This window comes from Tinamus guttatus, unplaced genomic scaffold (assembly GCF_059628265.1).
Source record: "Tinamus guttatus ecotype Peru unplaced genomic scaffold, ASM5962826v1 Tinamus_guttatus_pri_ptg000522l, whole genome shotgun sequence".
Lineage (NCBI taxonomy): Eukaryota > Metazoa > Chordata > Aves > Tinamiformes > Tinamidae > Tinamus > Tinamus guttatus.
The window spans coordinates 1,511,624-1,530,953 of NW_028289056.1; the positions used below are offsets into that span (position 1 = coordinate 1,511,624).

The window sequence follows — 19,330 nt, forward strand, 5'->3', positions numbered from 1 at the left end:
AGCAGGTGCTCCAGGGTGAGACCGAGAAGAAGGGGAGTCAGGGGAGGTTCCCCCTCACCCTGGTCAGCCCCGGGCTGCTTCCCACGAGGAGGCAGCGACGGTCCCAGCCCTGCTGAGGACCAAGCACCTCCGCTAAGCCCAGCCCAGCTACAAGTTGGGGAATGACTAGGGAGACTGGCAGCCTTTCCAAGCACCGTCACTGCTTCCCTCTGCTCCATCACCCCCCCACAGCAGCCACAAAGGCCTCATTGGTGACACAGTGCAAGCCTGATGGCTGGGGTGAAGTCAGAGAGATGGGAAAGGGGCAGGAAGAGGCGCTACAACCTCGAACCAGACAAATTCACCGCTGTGAGGTGTGAGCACCTCCCCATACGGGCAGGTCACCTGCTTGGTGCTGTTACCTGTTGGCCATCTTCTTCACGGAGTCAAAGGAGTGGCACAGGTTGAGCGCGGCCAAGTAGCTGATGTTGGGGATACTCAAGTAGAAGTTGAGCATCTCCTGCCTGTGGCCCTCCACTTCGGCTGGCACCTCGATGGCAGCGTTTTTCCTCTGCTCCACCAAGGCCAGGTCTTTCAGCAAAGCAGCAGTTTCCTCTTGGCAGGAACTAAAAAGGATTCGGATCCCAGCCTGGACCAAGGCAGAGAGCACTCCATCATAGTACTGAGTCCTCTGGAAAAATCTGGATGTTTCCCCTGAGAGTTACAACAGAAAAACTCAGTGAGACTTATCTGTAAACCCTGAATTATGGTGAAGAAATTGAACATCTGTTAAACAATGAATAGCCACCAGGACAGACTAGAGAGGTTTTGTAAAGCCACAAGCAGAAAGTGCTTGAACGGTGGCTTCAAGGGTGGGCAGAAAGGCAACGCAAAGGAAGCGAGGGCAGCGGAGCGTCCTCGGGGCAGTCTGCGTCTTTGGTGACCAGCTCCAGCACCACGTTCACAGTTACTCTAGCACAGATACGACATCTAGGTCATAAAAACAAAGCTACATCCACAATAACTATTTCAATAGCAGGGTTTTGTATCCCCAGATGTCTGTAGTTTATCTGAAGCCGCGAGCTCGAGTTTCATCTTTTTTAAAGCAGGGGCAGGACTTCTTTAAATTACTTAATTTTCTAGATGGCATTGGGAATAGGCAACATTAGGAAAATCACTTGACTACATAATGCAATTAAAGCAAAGGGCTAGTCCAGACTGTAAGAATTAATTGAAGAAATAGCCCAGATTTCCCAGGTGGGATTATCAAGGCGTATCTGAGAATCTCTTCTGCACTTGCTGACATGAAGCAATAACTCAAACAGAGATTTTCCAAAGTAACTCCTTGGACACGGACTCTTTTGTCTTTTTTTCTAAAAAACTGATTACATGCAGCTGATTATATTCCAGTTATTCAAGTACCAGCTAGTATATATTTTAATCCCTACTTTTCCTTTTTTACTACCCTTTGAAGGTAGATTTAATACCTAGCATGGCTTGCTCAGGTGCTACCATTCCCACTGGTTCCACAGGGGAGAACTTTCCGGCGCAATCTGACAGAGCACTTCTTGTTTTCTCCCAAGTTAACTTCTACTTCAGTGCAAGCACCTTCCTCACTCCATCATTCTTGCCCTCTTTATCCTGAAGATGATTTTTGGCATATTAACTCAGCAACCATAATACGGTTACCTTGCTTTCCCTTGCTCCAGTAGAAAGTCCTCTTTAAGCAACTGTGGATGTCAGTGTATACCAAGTACCCTCAACACAAAGCAAACAACTGTAATGTTTAACCTGTGATCTTAATGCAAGGCTCCTATGGAGCTGGAAAATGGGTTTAGACCGTTATTTTGCATGGAGCTGGTGTGGCCCCTGGCATGGAGCTCCCAGGGAACACCCACCTGCTTTAACCCTGTCCTTTTCCACAATCACACATATCCTCTCAAAGATGCTCTGCAGGCGCTGGATCCTCTGGATAACCTTGGTCCTGTTGGCAGCGTTCAGCAATTCCGACTGGCACCTCCTTTCCACCGCCATGCGGTTGCTCACGACGTAGTCGCTGCTGCTCAGCGAGCACACGTGCACCCTGACGCCGTGGGCGGCCTTCAGCGAGGAGATGACGGCCGGGCCCGAGGAGATCTCGCGAGCGTCCACCAGGACGCAGAGGGGAGCCGGTCCCTGCGGCGCGGCGCGGCTCGCGGCTGCCCAGGGCGTCCCGGCAGCGGCTGGAGGGCTCGTCCGGGCGCTCCTCAAGGAACTTTCCGCCTGCAAATGTGGAGAATCGCACGGTATTTCTAAGGGAACTCAGGAGTGCAAGGCCAAAGAACAACACGCCAAATAAATAAATAAATCTCTCAAATTAGCTGAGCATATAACTAGTCAGTGGCTTAAATCACAGGCATGTGCAGCATTCACTAACACTAATAAATTCAACAAAAAGTTGAATGCTGTAAGCAAGAAGTCAGACAGAAAAACATGCGCAGAAGTTCAGGAATCACATCTCCTCAGACTATGCAGGTTTTTAGTTTAGGACAGTGAAGAAGAATTTTATAACCACAAAAGCAAAGTCTTCCCAACCCCAGGTTGCTGGAACCTCTCTGCTAAGTGAAACCAATCCGTACTGCTCCACGCCGGCCGGCTGACCAGCAGCATCTAATCCTCAGCCCTCATTCACCCATCACTAGGACCGTCTCCAGCTCTACTGCAAGCGCCGAAGGTCCCTGCACCAGGGAAAGGGCGTCACTGTAAAGCTGGACGTGGCGCTGCCCGCGCGGAGCACGGCCGCGGGGCTCGGGACGAGGCCCCCACGCTGCTGCAGCAAAGCGGGAGGCGAGAGCCAAGCCTGTGTTTCCAATTAACACCAACCTCAGCGGGAGCCCCCGAATCCTCCTTCCTGGAATCAGGACCAGTGACGGTTGATGAGGAACATCTGCTCCCGACTCGACTTTCTGGGTGAAAATCAAGTGTTTCAGACACTGAAGCCTTCAGGCCAAGAAGCGCCTGACCCTTATTCTCCAGGGGCTGACGAGCACGGACTTCTCCAGCAACTTCTTTGTGCTGTGCTGAAGGGCCCGACGGCAGCGGTGTGGGTAACTGAGCATTTCCCTGTTGCGTCCTGCCACGACCTGTCCCCACGGGCTTCTCCTCACCCACGCTCGCCTCTTCCCCACTGGAGTCATCGAGGACGATAATTCGGGACGGTTTCTTCTTCGGCGCGGGAGCGGCGGAGCCCTCTCCCATCTTGGCCTGGTTCAGCTTTTTCCTACGGCGAGTGAGGTACTGTTTGCTTCCCTTAGCAGAACTCTCACCGATCAGGAGATCAAAATCCACACACACTTCCTCCTCACTAGATCCACTTCTGTGGCAAGTTTCCTCTTGCTCCTCTCCAACACAGAAACTGTCTTCTGTGTAAGCCTCATCTTGCTCAGGAATCTGGGAGGAAAAGTTTGAAATTCTATTAACCCTGCTCTTGCCTTGTGTATCACTGTCTCAGGGCATCCTGTGCACAGGGACCACAGAGCAAAGATGGTCATGAAACAATCTAGCCTTTTCATCAAATACAGACCTCTAATTTTGCAGTGCTGAAGGTGATACAGAATATTTTATTTATATATTTATATACATGCAGGATACAGAAGGAGACCTTGCTGGGACAGAGGGGACTGCCAACCATTCTGAGCATCCAGTTTTCCAATTTTATCAATTACCTACCGTGCTCGGGCTCTGAGAAACGAGAATGGAAAGTTAAAGGCACATAGGGAAAAAGGCAGTGCCAGCAGCGGTTCATGTCCTGGCACGTGCAGCGCAGGGTAAGGCAGAACCAAGTGCAGGCTCCTGCCCACCCCGAGCAGGGCACGGGCAGCCCCGCGGGCCGTGACGCGATGCGGGCACCGGGGCTCAGGAGACGGGAGCGCCGCCCCACGCGCTGCTTCACTCCCTCCTGCTTCCAAACCACGTGCCAGGAGTTGACCTCCAGTTTGTCCAGAGCCAGCGGGACCCCCCTCTCAGCATCGGTGCTTGTCTGGCCTCAAGAGCTCAGGGCAACCCTCCCTGCAGGGGTGACAGGGCCCGAGCTGTCTGCTACCCCTACCCTGCAGAACTGCTTCTCTCCTGAACCTGCAGCCAGCTGGAAACCCCCCCGGCCCAAAGGAACCTTCCTGGCAAGATGCAAGTCAGCACGTTGTGTGACAGCGGCAGGCAGCAGAGGGGCACGAAGGGCTGGCGCAGAGCCCGGCGTGGAGCTGAGCCCCCTCCCGCTGCTCAGCGGAGATGGAAAGGGCCACGGCTGGGACCCTCTCCCGACAAACTGCCCGACACCCCTCTCCAGCAGGAACCTCTCTGCTTTCGCCACCGTGCACCCGTGGGGCAGCTTTTTAGACTGAGACATCAAAAGGAAGCCAAAAGGCACACCCCAAAGTAAGACTGAAACCTAAATGGTTCTGTGCAAACTGAACTGCACACAGACGGCACTCGGGTTATCTCATACCTGTGAGAAAATCGCCCTGCTGCTGAATCCCCGGTGAACCATCTTGTATCTGTTGCCAAGGGCTGGACTACGCACCGATTCCAAGTAAACTCCTTGCATCTCAGACTCTGAATTAAAAGAAAGAAAAGAGAATAAAGTTTTTTATAAATAATTATTTCTTTCATTATTTTGTTACATTATGTTTTCCACAATAAACAATTTCATGATAAGCTCCCCAAAAATCTGTATTTCACAAAAAAAAGGGGGGGAGGCGGGGGGGAAGAATTGGAATTCTCCAGAGGCCTGTAAAGATCCCAGCAGGACAAAGGCCTGGCCTCCCCGGGGAGCCTTCCTCAGAGCTGCCCTGAAGCAGCAATGCTCAGCAGACAGCACAGGCTGCTCCGAGCAGAGGGAAGAGCCCTGGCCCCCGAACACGGACCCAGCGCCTCCCTCCCCCACGGTGCCAGCCCTTCCCAAGCAGAAAGGACAACTTGTTCCAGGGGCGAGAGGGGTGGGCCTACACACAGGATCTTACAAGGAACAGTTCTCAGGGAGGAAGGAAAAGCCTCAGTAAAAACTGCTGAGAACCCCTTTAATGGGAAGAAGAGCTTTTGCATTTCCCATTATCCAAAAAAAAAAAAAGGGGGAAGACAAGGTTCATTAATGCAGTTCACCTCAGCCCCAAATAAAAGCATGAATTCCATCTGTGACAGTGTCAGCACTGTAACTTTACCTTCACATTTCAGACCCTTATTTCAGATCTCTCTCTACCAAAGCCCCGAAAGGCTCCGAGGTTTCTCAGTGCAGGGGGAGCTGCCTCTGTGCAGCCCCACGGGCGCCCGTGGGCTGGTGCTCAGCACAGGGCCAGCTCCCAGGCTCCACATCCTCCGGGAACTCACTGGAGCCTGCACAGAGCTACTGCACCGCAGAGGCCTTTGGGGAGGCACCTGCACACGGAACCCCCGGGAACACCAACGCAGAAGGCACGAACAGAGCATGGAGATGCTGGGTTTAGCACAGCCGAGAGCTCACTGCTTCTAAACTGACACGTGCAGTAACTGACAGAATGACCCTGCCTGCTGTGCACCACCTCACTGATACCTCCCATCTTAAAACCATCAGAATTTTTCTTCATTCACCATTTAATACTTGGGTGAACTCTGAATCATCATTGAGAAACTGGGCAAGTGAAGAGTTCAGCTCATTCTCTGAATCATCACTCTCATCAGATGAAACGCAATCCACATCTTGCTGGGAAAGCTCAGCTTCTTCCTCCAAAAACTGCCTCGCTGCATCCTAAAAAAAGAAGAAAATGCAAACGTTTCGAGTTAGAGAAGTTGGCTCCCAATTAATTAATGTTGCATGTGAGATCCTCAGCCACATCCGTGCAGGACTTCAGAAGATAACTAGTGACCAGACGTGGTAGGAAACAGAACCCAGCACAAGGGAAGCGATGCTAAGAACACAAAGCTCAGTGAAATATCTGAAAGAGCCCGAAGATCAGTCCCACCACAGCAGAAGGTGAAGCTGGAGCCAATGCACAAACGTTACCCAAAGGGTGCGTGTGTGTTGGATCAAGCATGAAAAAACACACAGTGTGCCTCGTAGTGCCCATTGCTGCAATCCCCTCCTGGAGGAATGCATGCCTACCCAAGAGCTTTTCCGTTTACTCTGGATATACACTCCCAGCTCCGCATTCTGGCAAGCTCTTGATGCACTGGTGGATTCAAGTATGAAACACTGCGCTAAGACTTAAGCTTTGGGTGGAGGGAAGCATCTACTCTCTTGAGATGTCCCAAGCCGAAACCACTAGAGTAGGTAATATATTCATATCTCAAGTGTCCTAATAGCGTAAGTTATAGCAAAGAACCTGAGTTTCTCAGATCTAACTAACCTTTGTGTATCTCCCTACTTGCAGTGTAAATTTTTTTTTTTTTTGCATCAGAATGTTATTATGCAGGGACCTGGGGACTCCTCTAAAGTCAGGCAATGGAGGTGAGAGCTGAAATCATTATCCAATGTTCCCAGGTCTCATCTCATCTCCAGTGTGGAGCTAACTTGTGTGAAACAGATATTAACACCAACAGTAATAAATGATGTCCTAAAAGTGAACTGCTGCCCAGCTGCACATCTATTGTTATATCACAGGACTTTAAGATTCTACATAATGCCATAAAAATAGATACATACACACGCAGGCACCGGAATGACTCTATGACACGGTAAGTGTTTGTCCTAAGAATGTGAAATGAGTGTTGAGTTTTTTTGGCTTTTTATAAGGTTTTAAATTTAGACAAATTAGAAAATAGTTGGAGTTTACTCTTGCAGTTTGGACACAAAGTAGAATAACACCAGTTCTAGCTTTGGTTCTTTTCTGAAACGTTGCAAACATCTATACTTACAGACGCAGAGCTCTGGCAAAGCACTTCAGTCACCTAAATGACAACTCAGTGCAAACAGCTCCAACTTTGCCCTTTGGAGTGCTCGGAAGGGCGCGCACGCTCCTACCTTGCGTGTGCGGCTGCTCTTGACCCTCTGCCGTTTCGCACCTCGCGGCTGTTTCTCCTTGCAGGCTGCTGCGCTGCTGTCCCGGGTGCTCCCGGGAAAATCCACGCTCTCGTCGCTGGACACATCTGACTAGAGGAACCAGCCACAGGCACTTTAATAAACAAGGCTGAGGCAAGCAAAGCATTCTAATTACACAGATATCCTTCATCTTTTTTCCATCAATGTCTGAATTTTCAAGCTTGAAATTGCAAAACAATACAATAATGCTAACCATTCTATTAAATAGAAAAGTAGCAGATATTTAGAAAGGAACAAGAAAATGTGTTGTGGGGAAGAAAAACCACGCTAAGTGTGATATGAACAATTTGTTGACTCAAAGCTTGCTGGAATAAAGGTTATTTTAGTGCCTCTCTCAAAGGCTGAGCTCTTATGCCTACAGCAATAATTCACTGCCAAACAAGTACAAATTAATCTTGGGGAATTTGGGAAAGAACTGAAGGAAGGAAAAGATTACATTCAGATAGCACAAAATCTTTTTAGTAAGAGCGCTTGCCTACTGATTGGAGGAAGATTAAACGTTTAAAAATATAATCCCTAAACAAGCTTGTACTATTTTTCCTCCATCTCCCCAAAGTGCACACTCACCATACTAAGGGGGTGTCTACGTTTTCTGATGGCACGAACCGGTGATTCAAAATCACTGTCATTCATAACCTACATAAACAGAAAAGAGTATAATTGCAGAGAGGACTTTTGCTTCTATGTGTGGGCTTTCTCGTCCTCTTTGCTTTTCATCTCCCCCCACAGCAAGACTCACATCAGGAGACTTCAAAACATTTTCTTTTTTCCTATTTTTCACGCGGATAACAACCTCTTCTTCACTTTCACTGCTTGTTCCTACAGAAAAACAGCACACAGCCTTTGTAAGAAACGTATTGTTCACCACACAATATTGCTGCAGCCAACCGCCTCTTACAAAACCTGCCTCTTACAAAAGCACCCACAGGAGAGATTGCTTATTGATCCAGGTGGCCAACGCTGCTCCCGTTGGCCTTGTTAACCACAATAAATAAGCTCCAGCTGAGAGGGAGGATAAATCCTGTTTACAGAATGGCTCTGAGTGATGACCACGGGCAGGAGCAGTAAAGCAAAGGGAAGGTGGAAAACTCTGCGGAAGGGATGGAGCTGCTCTAAGGGGGATAAGAGCCACGAGCCTGGCAGGACGGGGGAAGCTCCCTTCCAGCTCTAGCTCTCGCTGACTTGAATTTCTTCACGGAAAAGCACGGCCGGGCACTGAAACGGAGGGGCCCAACCCGCGACAGCAGCTGGAGCGGAGGGCAGTGCCTGCCGCGCTGCAGGCGCGAGGCCTGAGGGCCCCTGCACGCCCGCACCACCAGTTTGGGGTGCTTTATCAAATACACTTCAAAATTTATGGGTTCCTTATAGTCCACAAACTGAGCGTGATGATTCAGGAAACACTGCGGCTTTGAGCAAACAGGAGGATTCAGGAAATCTACCGACCAGCAGACAAATTCAAAGACGATCAGAAAAAGATGCCTTACCAACCAAACAAGCTATTTGCACTTAATTTCAGTGTTTAAGGACCATAACAAAATCATTTGGGGAAGTTCAGAAAGCCCATTCCCAGGAAGGGAAAGGGGAAGGGATCCACTAGTGTCTGCAGTATAACAGGGCAACGTGATGTGAATAAGATACGCAAGGACTAAGAAAGGGTTTGAAAGACAGCTACAGGCCACACAGTTGTATGGATCATACGTAGCTGCGCTGGGAGCACTCGCAGAGAGATTTCAGACACCAGTCCAGAGCACTCTATCTGATGTGTATGTATGTGCATAGCAACAATACACGTGTGTATATGTCTTCCAGCCTCAAATGGCTGGTTAGTACATGGGATGTGTTAGAAGATGTGATGTTTCTGGAAGGTCTCCTCAATGAGCCAGTTTTTGGTATTATAACCACCACGGTGGTTGTAAGGAACCTCCTTCTAAACTGGTCAAAACTTAGCTGAAGATTCAAGAGAAAGTAGATTCTCCATTCTTATTTAAGCACAAAGCTAGCAACTAAGATTACCGCTGAAATCCCTACCCTCGATAGGAAGTGCATGAGCAATATGCTGGTTTGCACCTTCTCGGATTTCAGTTCTTCCCGAGGGACAATCAAGCGCATCCAAGACTGAACTCTCAAAGTGAGAGTGTTTCTAAGCGGTCCCGTATCTACCTTTTCTGTAAGCGCCATCTCCTGAATCTCCTGCCTGACACTAGAGCAAACATTCACAGCAATTCTTTGGATACCTTCGACGGGCAGGAGCTTTCTCCCTGCTGGGGCAGGGAGTGACACAGCCAAGGCTGCAGGCGAGCCCCTTCCCGCGCTGTCTCCTGGCCTCCGAGCAGCAGCCCCAGCGTCCCGCAGCATTTCCGTGTGCCTTGGCCTCCAGCCCCGGGAGGGCAACGGTGTCGAACTGTTCTCAAGGCTTCCACAGTCCCGTCTGGGTGGTGTTTGAAGCCTGCAGTTATCATTCGGTAATTTATCCTCAGCAGATTGAACAGCTGCATAATCGCCACCGGTTGCTTTTTGGACACTATTAGCATTCCCATCTTCCAAGTGTTCATTCTCGCACTCTTCGAAGGAGAAGCCCAGATCAAAGGTAACAGAAAACAGCTCCTGAGAGCAGTCGTCCAGGCCGCCCTCGTCCAGGAGCGGCTCAGCCGCGCTGGCGGGAACAGCCCGCTCGGAGCCTGCTCCCGACACGGCACCTGCGTCTGGCGTGACCAAGGGCTTTGCATTTGCAGCACAAAAATCATCGCTTATATCATAGATGTGTTCGTCTTCAAATAAATGTATACTCTTCTCTCCATCAGCAACCACTCTTTTCTCATTAATTGGAAGAACTTCTCTATCTTCCTGAAAGCAGCATCTTTTGGATGGGTTGTTTGCTGGAGTGTGATTTATGGTTAGTGTTTTCTCAGGAATTTCTGTGAGTTCTTCACCGTCAAGCACAGCGTCAAAGCTGTCACTCCAGGGAGGCTCCTCCTCGGCTCTCCCAGCAGCAGCCTCAGGAGGTGACGCATTCTTTGCAGGACAGCTCTTTACAGAGACGCACAGTTCTCGGGTGCCTCGCAGTGCAGGAGGATTTTCCAATGGCAGTGGTGAACAATCAGCTTTGGAAGAAGCAGGGGAGACTTCGTCCTGCAGTCTGCCTGGGGAACTGCTGGGAACAGCATTTTGAACAGGACAAATCGCTGCTTCTCCACTTCCCAAGGAGCTTTCAAAATCATCAAGCTGATTCAGAGAGGGAGGAGGTTGTGATAGAAGCCTTTGCACACCAGAGAATACTTCTTTTAACCAAGGAGATTCCTCAGATGGTGTCACAGGTGCAAATGAATCTAACTGTGATTCAGGAAGGTAAAACAAGTCGGCAGAAACAGGTGACTTCTCACTTGTAACACTACCATAACCTGAATCTGCACGGCTGGCGCCCAGCGAGCTATACACGTTATCTACAGATTTACCTTCCTTTATTAGGGCACTTTCATGATTTACAGCACTTTCACAGCTGTCACATAGGTCAGTAAAATCATTTAAGTCAAACGTCACCTTCTCTATTTCATCATCTTCCTGGCTGCCCTGATCAGTATTTTCATCCTGTGCAAGCGCCCTTGCTGTGGCAGAATCTAAAGCACAGGCTTCTGTGGGCACTGCAGGTGCTTCTGAATTTAAACCCAAAGTTCTGAGTGTCTTTGTGTTTGTTATTTTAAAATCAGAAATTAATTCAGTCTCAGCATCATTTATATAAGGCAAAAGTGCTTTTGCTTTTGACCTGTGCACCAGGGTTTTTCCAGCTGATTGTGCTTTCTGACCAAACGTGGTGCTGGGCTTGGAAAAGGGGCTTCTATTCCTTTGGACGTTAACATCCTCAATATGCAAGTAAGGCTGAAGCTCCCGTTCATAGCTGCAATCTCCCTGTTGAAAAAAGAAAGTGCAATATTTATCATGAACACACACAGACTTATACCTGTTAGTAGGAGATAAGTGTCAGGCTTTCTGCCAAAATTTGTTAAGAAGGAAAACAAAACAAAACAGTAAAATCTTTTGCATTCAAGTTCACAAGTTTCAAACAAATACCTGTTGGAAGCTTAACTGCAAATCTGTGCTTGGGTAGTCACACCTGAATGACTAAGATGAGCAGAAGCAGCCAAGCACAGTTAGAGATGGCATTTAGCAGAGCTGCAGTGCACAGTGCTCTGCACAGGCAAACTAAAATACCACCTGACTCAAGTGCGAGTGAGCCTGCAGTTCTCAGGCTCCTTTCTCTTCATACGGCCATTTTTGCTACTGGGATGAATGTTACATTATGAACTTCTAACATATGCAGAAGGTATTTTTTTCAATTGATATTTATTAGTCTTACATTCATAAATACACTTATATGCCTTTTAAAATAAACTTAATATTGGACTTCTAAATAAATGCAGTATTACAGTTCTAGAAATAACATAATATGATATTCTACAATTTACAGCAAATCTACTGGCCCTGCTTAAAGGGAATCAGCTCTAAAATATCCTTGAAAAAGGCAGCTGCAGATTTTGCCGTGACTCCCTACTGGGTACCGTTGGGAAACCTCGTGAGAACTGCCTGGATCGAGAAGTCGTCACAGAGCTGTTCTTGACATGACTCTGCCCCAGCGACTGACACGATAAATCCATAAATGTGTGACCCGGGAATGGAGAGGGGATCTTTCCTGAAAGAGCCTGTGGAGAGACGGAGCAGGCAGAGCTCCCACGGGGCACAGCTGGAGCTGCTGCTACCTGCCCGCAGCTTCTCGGGGAGCCGGGGAAGCCCCTCGAGGAAATAAGAGCAGCCTTATTGCAGCCTCGGGAAGCAGCCGGCAAAGCCAGGCCATGCCAGGCAGACAGGGCAGAGCCCTCAGCCAGCCCTGGCAGCTTGGTGCGAGCCTAATTCCTGCAAACACCATCACATCGCCCATCACATCCCCCAGCCCGAGGTCCCCGACGGGAGGCGTCAGCAGACGAGCCAGGATCAGCACAGCTTGCTCACTCTCCTCCCTCGTAGGAAGTAAAGTGACACTCAATGTTTAGATTTGAACACCGCCTTCGCATGCAGAAGGCCCCAAAGGATCCCAGGCTGAATAAACAACGTGGGAACACGCTGTTTTGGGGCCAGGGCAACGAACCCTGTTTGCGCTCACGACCTCCGTGCCCCAGGGCCGTCCCCTGCCCGTTCTGCAAGGCCGGCAGGGCAGAGCAGGGAAGGAGGCTCCGCGCAGGGAGCTCCAAATGCCTCCTGCTCCCACGGGCAAGGAAGGAGGGCAAGGAAGGAGCAGCCAGGGCACCGCTGCGGCCGCCGGCGCCTCGACGAGCGTGGCCAAGGCCACGGGCAGCGGGAGCGCGGCCAGCAGCGCCCCACGCTGCCAGCGCGGCCCACAGGGCAAGGACGCAAAAGGGATTAAAAGACGATTTTGGCATCGGCAGCTTCCACATGATTAGTTTCTTTCAACCTCAGTCAAAACGAAGAATGCAGATATGGAACTCTTCATACAGAGTAAGAGCAATAACAAACAGCAATCAAAAAGCCCTGGGCAAATTAACTTCCTAAATGTCATCTGAGGGGACCGCATGCTTTGCTGACAAGATAACGGTGCTGACAACGATGCGCTTAGATTTCTCTAAGCAACACGATTGGATGTTACACAATGTTTTGATTCAGTATCCAAGCACTACACAAGCACAACATATATTAAGTGGATTAAAGACTGATTAGCTGCCAAACCACTAAACCACGAAGCGCTGTTCACCAGCCCATCCACTTCTGCTGGGCCCAGCACAGATCATTCTTGGCCCTACATTTTCCGCATTTAGATCAGTGACCCAAATAAAAGAAATTCAGCACTGATGAGACTTGCAAAAAAAGATAGAGGAGGCTGAACAATAATTCAAATGATCTCTGGATCAGGGGTCAACTAGGGAAAAGAAAAAAATCTCTGCTTTAATATGGTCAAACCTGAAGCTGTACATTTAGGAACAAATCACAGACCCGTATCATGACATCTCAGAGACCTAAAGAAACTCAGGAATGAATTCCTGACCTGCTAATAACAGTATGTAACCTCTGGCTTACAGCACACCACATAATTCAGGAACTAGGGCATGGAAAATATGGTGCCTTTTCTTTTAGAAATCCTGGGGAGATTTGGAAAGCCAGAGGTCTCTAACTTCATAAATTTGCAGAAGCTATAATAAATAATCAGTGGACGAGTCTTCTTCAGAAAAGGTTGGTATTACTTTTGAAATAAACCTCATCGGTTTCAAACCCATTAGATTTCTGCAAAGGGGCCAACAAGCAGAAACACGAGCGTGCTCCCAGGCACACAGTCTGCTTGGCTTTCAGAAAGGGTTTCCAAGGCTCTGCCTGTCTGAGGATGCAACAGGGCTTTGCAGAATCACACGTGGCCTAGGAACAGCCGGTAGGAACGAGCTGTTCACCACCGCTTCCAGGACAAGAGCTGGATCAGAAGGACAACCGCCCACATCCACGGCAGAGAAATCCAGCGAGTCACTAAATGCCCCCTTGGAAATCACGTCCACCTCGGGAGTTTCCTGAGGCAGAAAGCGGGTGGGAGAGGCTTAAAGAATGTCACTCCTACCATGTCCCCTGTGGGGACAACAACCAAATTGCCCACATTCAAGCTGAAGTACCTTAAAGACAGCCACCACACCTGCAGTACGGTGCATGAACATGCATTGCCACAATCAGAGGCATTGCATTACAGCAAGGGAACGGCACGTTCCAGCGGGACACGAGTGCCCGTGGGACAGGCAGAGGAGGGCACCAGCAGCTTCCCCTGCCACCAACCACTGCCCAAAGCTGACGGGGGCTCCGGGCAGCCTGAAGCCGTGCAAGTTCCTGCAAACACATCTCAGTGCCAGAGGCTCCAGAGGTTCAATCCACACAGCTCGCCAGGGAAAGGCAAGGGCCGACCTAACTGCAGGCTTTGTCCTTAAATTTGTGTTTACAAGATTTCTGTCCTTTACTGGAAGCCCAAATTACATTCGGCACAACTATCTCAAGAACAAGCAAAAAAATCAACAAGTCATATCAGAAAATAAGTATTAGTCATATCTAGCTCTATTTATGCATATGAACCTTCATTTCTAAAATTACATTGACTACTTTTGGCCTGTAACAGGATTGATAGCCACAGGAAAGAAATAAAAGCTGTGTGTGAAGAAAACAGGCCAGAAGACAAATTTAGCTTCGAGGGCAAACGTTAGTAACCTAATTTCAGGCTTACAAGGGCTTACATAACTGTTCTAATTTGCTTTATTCCACGCGGTTGTACAAAACACTCTCTCCTGTACAAAGGACTTTCTCCTCGAACGTCTCGTCGCTGCGGATGGCGTGCGAGGCCACGGCTGCAGCCAGCACCCCAACCTGCAGGCTCCATCTGTGCGCTGAGCCCTTCCGCCGCGCACCAAGTAGGTCAGGCAGGAGCGGAAACGGCCCCTCGCATTAAAGCGATGACCTTGCTTGGAATTACTAGGGCAGCTCAAAGAGCAACGGCTTTCTTAATATAGAAAATAAAAAAGACAACTTTTAAATACTTAAACTTTACATTTTTAAGGACTTCATATGTATGTACACATATGTGTGTGTGTCTGTATACTTATATATGCAAATAAAGTTTTGCTTATCCCAATTTCACACTCCAGCATTTAAATTTAAGGAAGCTCATGTCAGAAGCGAAATTAACACCACCCTCTCCATCCTCATAAGCTGCTTTGGATATATACATATATTTTTAAAAACTAGATTCAGATGTCTGCTAAAACCCTGCTGGTTTTGCTATTTGAAAATGAAAATGTAAGTCTGTAAATAGATGCTTATACACATTTTGCCAATTTCAACTTTCATAATTTAAATCTTGATTGAAACTAGGGTAAAACCATCAGAATAACTGGCATTCAAGTCTGGTCTGACTCAAAACCTGAAAAATCTGTTTTCTGAACTGTTTATTGGTTAGATTTTGGACAGAAATGTGTTTGTATTTTTAGTTTTAACATCAAGCATTAAACCCTAATAAGGAATAAGTGCAGGTAATGTAGTTAAGTGGGGTTTTTCCTCAAGTGTTGTTTTAACATGCATCTTAATAATAATAATTACAACATGAAGGGTGGTGGTTTTCACTGAGGCTTTTGCCCAAGCAGAGCAGACAGATTATAGACATAGGGGAATATGCTGATCTGCTATTTGAATGACGAGGTTGCAGATTGATCCACTCCCCGCAAGCACATATTTTTGTGGGACTAAGACCATTTTTGGGGCTGGATTTACTCCGTCCTTGGCTGAGCTGCTCTACTCGGAAGCTCCCGAGGATGCTGAACCGCCCGCAGGCCGTTCCCTGCGGCCCCTGCCTGCCCTGGAGGGACGGCGCTGCCCCGGCACCCGGCTCCCCTGGCTGGGCAGCGCGCACAATAAAACGCTCCACGGCTTAACATGAACGCCTTCGCTATTTGGTATTGCCCAGGAATAAGACTGGAGGGAAAGAAAAGGACAAAACTCGCACAGTTGCCAGAGAGCAGCTGCTTTAACCCACGTGTTGCCTCTGTCCAGTGAGAGAGAGGCCATGTAAAAATAAGGATGCTACAAAAATAATCTTGCTGTGGATGTAATTTCCAGTTCTCACCTGTTCCTAGAAGGAATGGTCAACTCCGGCACCCTGCTCCAAAACCAAAGGCCGTGACCGACACCTCCCGCTCCTGTGACACCCAGGGCTGCTTATCCATCACCAGCTCCTGGCATTCTGGAGGAGATCCTCTCTGCTCCTGGCCCCTGGCCACTATGCACTTCTCTTCTTGTCCCTTTTCGGTATATTAATTTCAGGGAGTATTTGACTACACAACAAATACAGCTAAAAAAATCAGGAACATTTATTAGCAAAATATGGTGCACCCGTGCAATCACGGAAACAGGTATCATTAAGAGGGTACAGAGGCAGAGTGGATGTTCAGGGACATCTGAAATGTTAAAACAATCAATTAATCTGTGGTTCAGCAACGGCTTCACTTACTTACAAACATTCTGGGCTAGGGAGAGCCAGGCAGTACTGTAGGTGTCCAACCTGCAACCACAGATTGCTTGGTTAGCTAACCTCACAGATATGTTATAGCCAGCATTTGTTATTTGATTTCTTTTGCCTGTGTGCAAAAGATGCTTAATTTTGTGTTAAGCACTGCAAAAATAAACGGAAGGGTCCTCCTCCCCCCAAGTAAAGGTTGCGGGGGGATAGAGAGCAGTGATTTGGATATCAACATATAATTTCCATCAAAACAGACAGCAAAGGCATTCCGGAAGCCCACCAGCCATAAACATATCCTAAAAATTACGGCATTTCTATATCAACATTAAAAATATAAACAGCACAGCTATAGCCAAGAAAACACCAACCTATTGCATCTAAAAGTAGCTTTCCAATTACAATAGTGCTCCAGTGTTCCAAATAAACAGCACTGTACTGCACTAAGCCTTATCCCTGCAAGCCACTGCAGGACACAGAAAAACAGTGCTGAGATATTATACCCCACATAATGCTCTGCTACCCTCCCGACCATGGGGAGGGCGAAGAAGCACCGACACCCTGGGGATGGGCGCCAGGGCAGGCAGGGAGCTGGACACGCGGTGGAACGGCCACGTAACCCGGAGCGCACACGGAGCTCCTCTGTAGGTTAAGGTGCCACCCTAGGGCACCTACTCGGTATTTGTGTTTGTTTTCCAAGCATGGAATGGAATATTAAGGCATCCCTGCAGAGAACCAAGGCTAGGCTGGAAGGAGCACGTGTAGCTGAGGCCGAGGGCTGGGGAGGCTTTGGCAGTGCTGCCCAGGAGCAGCGAGTGCTCCCAGCACAGGCGGCCCCATCCCGTGTCCCGGAGCAGCGAGTGCTCCAAGGACAGGTGGCCCCGGTCCCATCCCGTGTCCCGGAGCAGCGAGTGCTCCCAGCACAGGCGGCTCCATCCCGTGCCCCGGAGCAGCGAGTGCTCCCAGCACAGGCGGCCCCATCCCGTGTCCCGGAGCAGTGAGTGCTCCAAGGACAGGTGGCCCCGGTCCCATCCCGGTGTCCCACCAGCTGCACTAGCCCTGGCCCTGCCACAGCGACAGCCCAGCCCGCTGCCAGAGCACAAAACTCCCCAGGATTATCGGGAAAAACACAGAGCACCTGCAGCTTCGGGTCTGAGCAATCTAAACAAGCCTTAATTGGAGTTCAGACTTGAACCATCTGGCAACAAGATCAAAAAAAAAATCAATATAGCACAAAAACTGTTTTAATTGGAGGCCAAGGTTTCCAGCCTTGCCGGTTCTCCCTCCCGCAGCCTTAGCGCAAGAAGGACGCGAGCAGCTTTCCTGCCCTGCCCCGCTCTGCACTGGGCTCCCCAGGCTGCTGGACCTGCTGTGGGTGCCTGTCCCCTGCTCCGTGAGCCGCAGCGCCCGAAAAGGGCTCCCGGAGCCCCGGCCAAACCCGCGCTTGCACCGACCCGTTACCCAGCTCTCGTTAACACCACAGCAAAGCGGCACTTGCTGTCCTAAATTGTTTGACCCTGGCTGGGCAAGAAGTCTTGCCATATTTAATATTAGATTTTTCTGACCAAAGTCATACTATCGCCAATGAGGGTCTATTCTTTTCACTGTCCTTACTTGAATTTCTTTCAACTTTGTGTTCAGGATCTCTTGGGAACAAAAAACAGCTGGCTGGAAACCTTGTATTTTCCCCAAGAAGTATATGCAGGTTAAAGCTTTTAAACCAGGGAGAGTAACTTCTGCCTCCTTGCAATTTGAGGACCCTCTGAGACGGTTTTCCCTTTGCCAGGCATTTCATCTAACGAATCGCTCCAAGGCAGATGACACAGGCAGCTTTAGAGGCAGCTCCTTGGGATCATCTTCCAAACTCTGCCTCCCAGGTGTTGCTGTCACAGGTAACAGAGCCAGCCCTGCCTGCGGGAGCCCTTCCCCTGCCTCTCCAGGAAGGATATCGGCTTTGGCTGTAACGGGCCGCTTGGAGCGGGGAGATGGACACTCACAGTGACACCATTTGACAACATCACGACTTCTAAAGAGTCGCTAAGAGTTGTCTAATTCCCAGGGAAAAAAAAAAAAAACACTTTAGTATTTCCTGTTATTGATATTGAGACAAATACATTTTCAGTAAAAATGATTAGTTTGCCCTGACCTTGTGTCCAAACAGTACAATTTAATTTTCAAAATGCTTAAAAGCCACTGAATTATTTTGCATAAGGACAACTTGATTTGTTACCATGTTACACAAAAATCCCTGCCAGCAGTGTGCTGAAAATCCATCCCCATCTGCCCAGCTCTTGTTGCTGTAGTAATAAAGCCACCCAGGCATTAAAGGCTTTTCTGCAGTGGATGTGCCTGTTCCACGGTTCATACTTGGGGTCTCTCTTTTCCTTGTTTTTCCTGAATGCGCCAATTTATTCTCCTAGTTATTAAAAATATATAAATGCAATATAAAAATAACAATTATCCCAAAAATTTTAACTTATTTTTGAAAAGATTATGCAATTCATTGATTTTTTTAAAAAAATCTATTGTGCAAAAACACCTGTAAACGAGGTTTCTTGAAAATCTTTTTTTTTTCAGAACGCCTGCATCCAAGGAGTTTAGAAAGCACTGGGCTTGTATGAGCAATATCCTGACGGGTGGGCTGGACATGCTAGAATGCTACATGTTATATTTCTTCCAGTTTTAGGTTTAAATTGTAAGCTGAAAACCAAACCGTTAATACTCAGGTTTTCAGGACAATGTCCCAATAAGTGCAAAAACACAGGGATCAATGATGCAGGCCTGCCTCTTCTGAAGGGAGCTGGTTCTGGGGCGAGGAGCGCTGCACGCTGCCCACCGCGGCTCCAGCAAGGCTCCCGACACGGTCCCGCAGCAGGGTCCTCCTCGGTGACCGCACGAGGACACAGCTCCCTCAGCGGGGCTGCCCATGACACTGCGGGGACGGCAGCTGGCTCCCTTGGGCAGGGGCCTCGCGGGCTGGCAGACACCCCAGGACCCAAACCGGAGGCAGCAGCGTCCCTTGGGGCACAGGCTGCTCACACCCGGCCGCAGCAGCGGGACCAGCACGAGCGACTCTTCCCCTGTCCCACACCATGAGACCACATCTCAAGTGCTTCATCCAACCTTAGGCCCTCCAACACAAGAACTATTTTGTCAGACCGTAGCAAGCCCTGAGGAGGCCGCAAGCCTGTCCTGGGGCTGGAGCACAAGGATGCGCTGCAGGAAGGTGAGGGGAACGACGTGTTCATCCTTAAGAAGAGAAGGAT

At 48.9% G+C, this 19,330-nt stretch overlaps 1 protein-coding gene across 1 annotated transcript in view; it reads right to left on the reverse strand.

The window, feature by feature from the left end:
• The window catches only part of FANCM (FA complementation group M), a 63,017-nt gene that overhangs the window by 441 nt on the left and 43,246 nt on the right, over positions 1 to 19,330 (reverse strand). Inside the window, 10 exon segments of the mRNA XM_088533794.1 lie at positions 402 to 693; positions 1,878 to 2,270; positions 2,838 to 3,408; positions 4,463 to 4,569; positions 5,581 to 5,737; positions 6,950 to 7,078; positions 7,595 to 7,663; positions 7,767 to 7,846; positions 9,056 to 9,167; positions 9,170 to 10,930. Coding sequence (XP_088389920.1) covers positions 402 to 693; positions 1,878 to 2,270; positions 2,838 to 3,408; positions 4,463 to 4,569; positions 5,581 to 5,737; positions 6,950 to 7,078; positions 7,595 to 7,663; positions 7,767 to 7,846; positions 9,056 to 9,167; positions 9,170 to 10,930 — 3,671 coding nt within the window.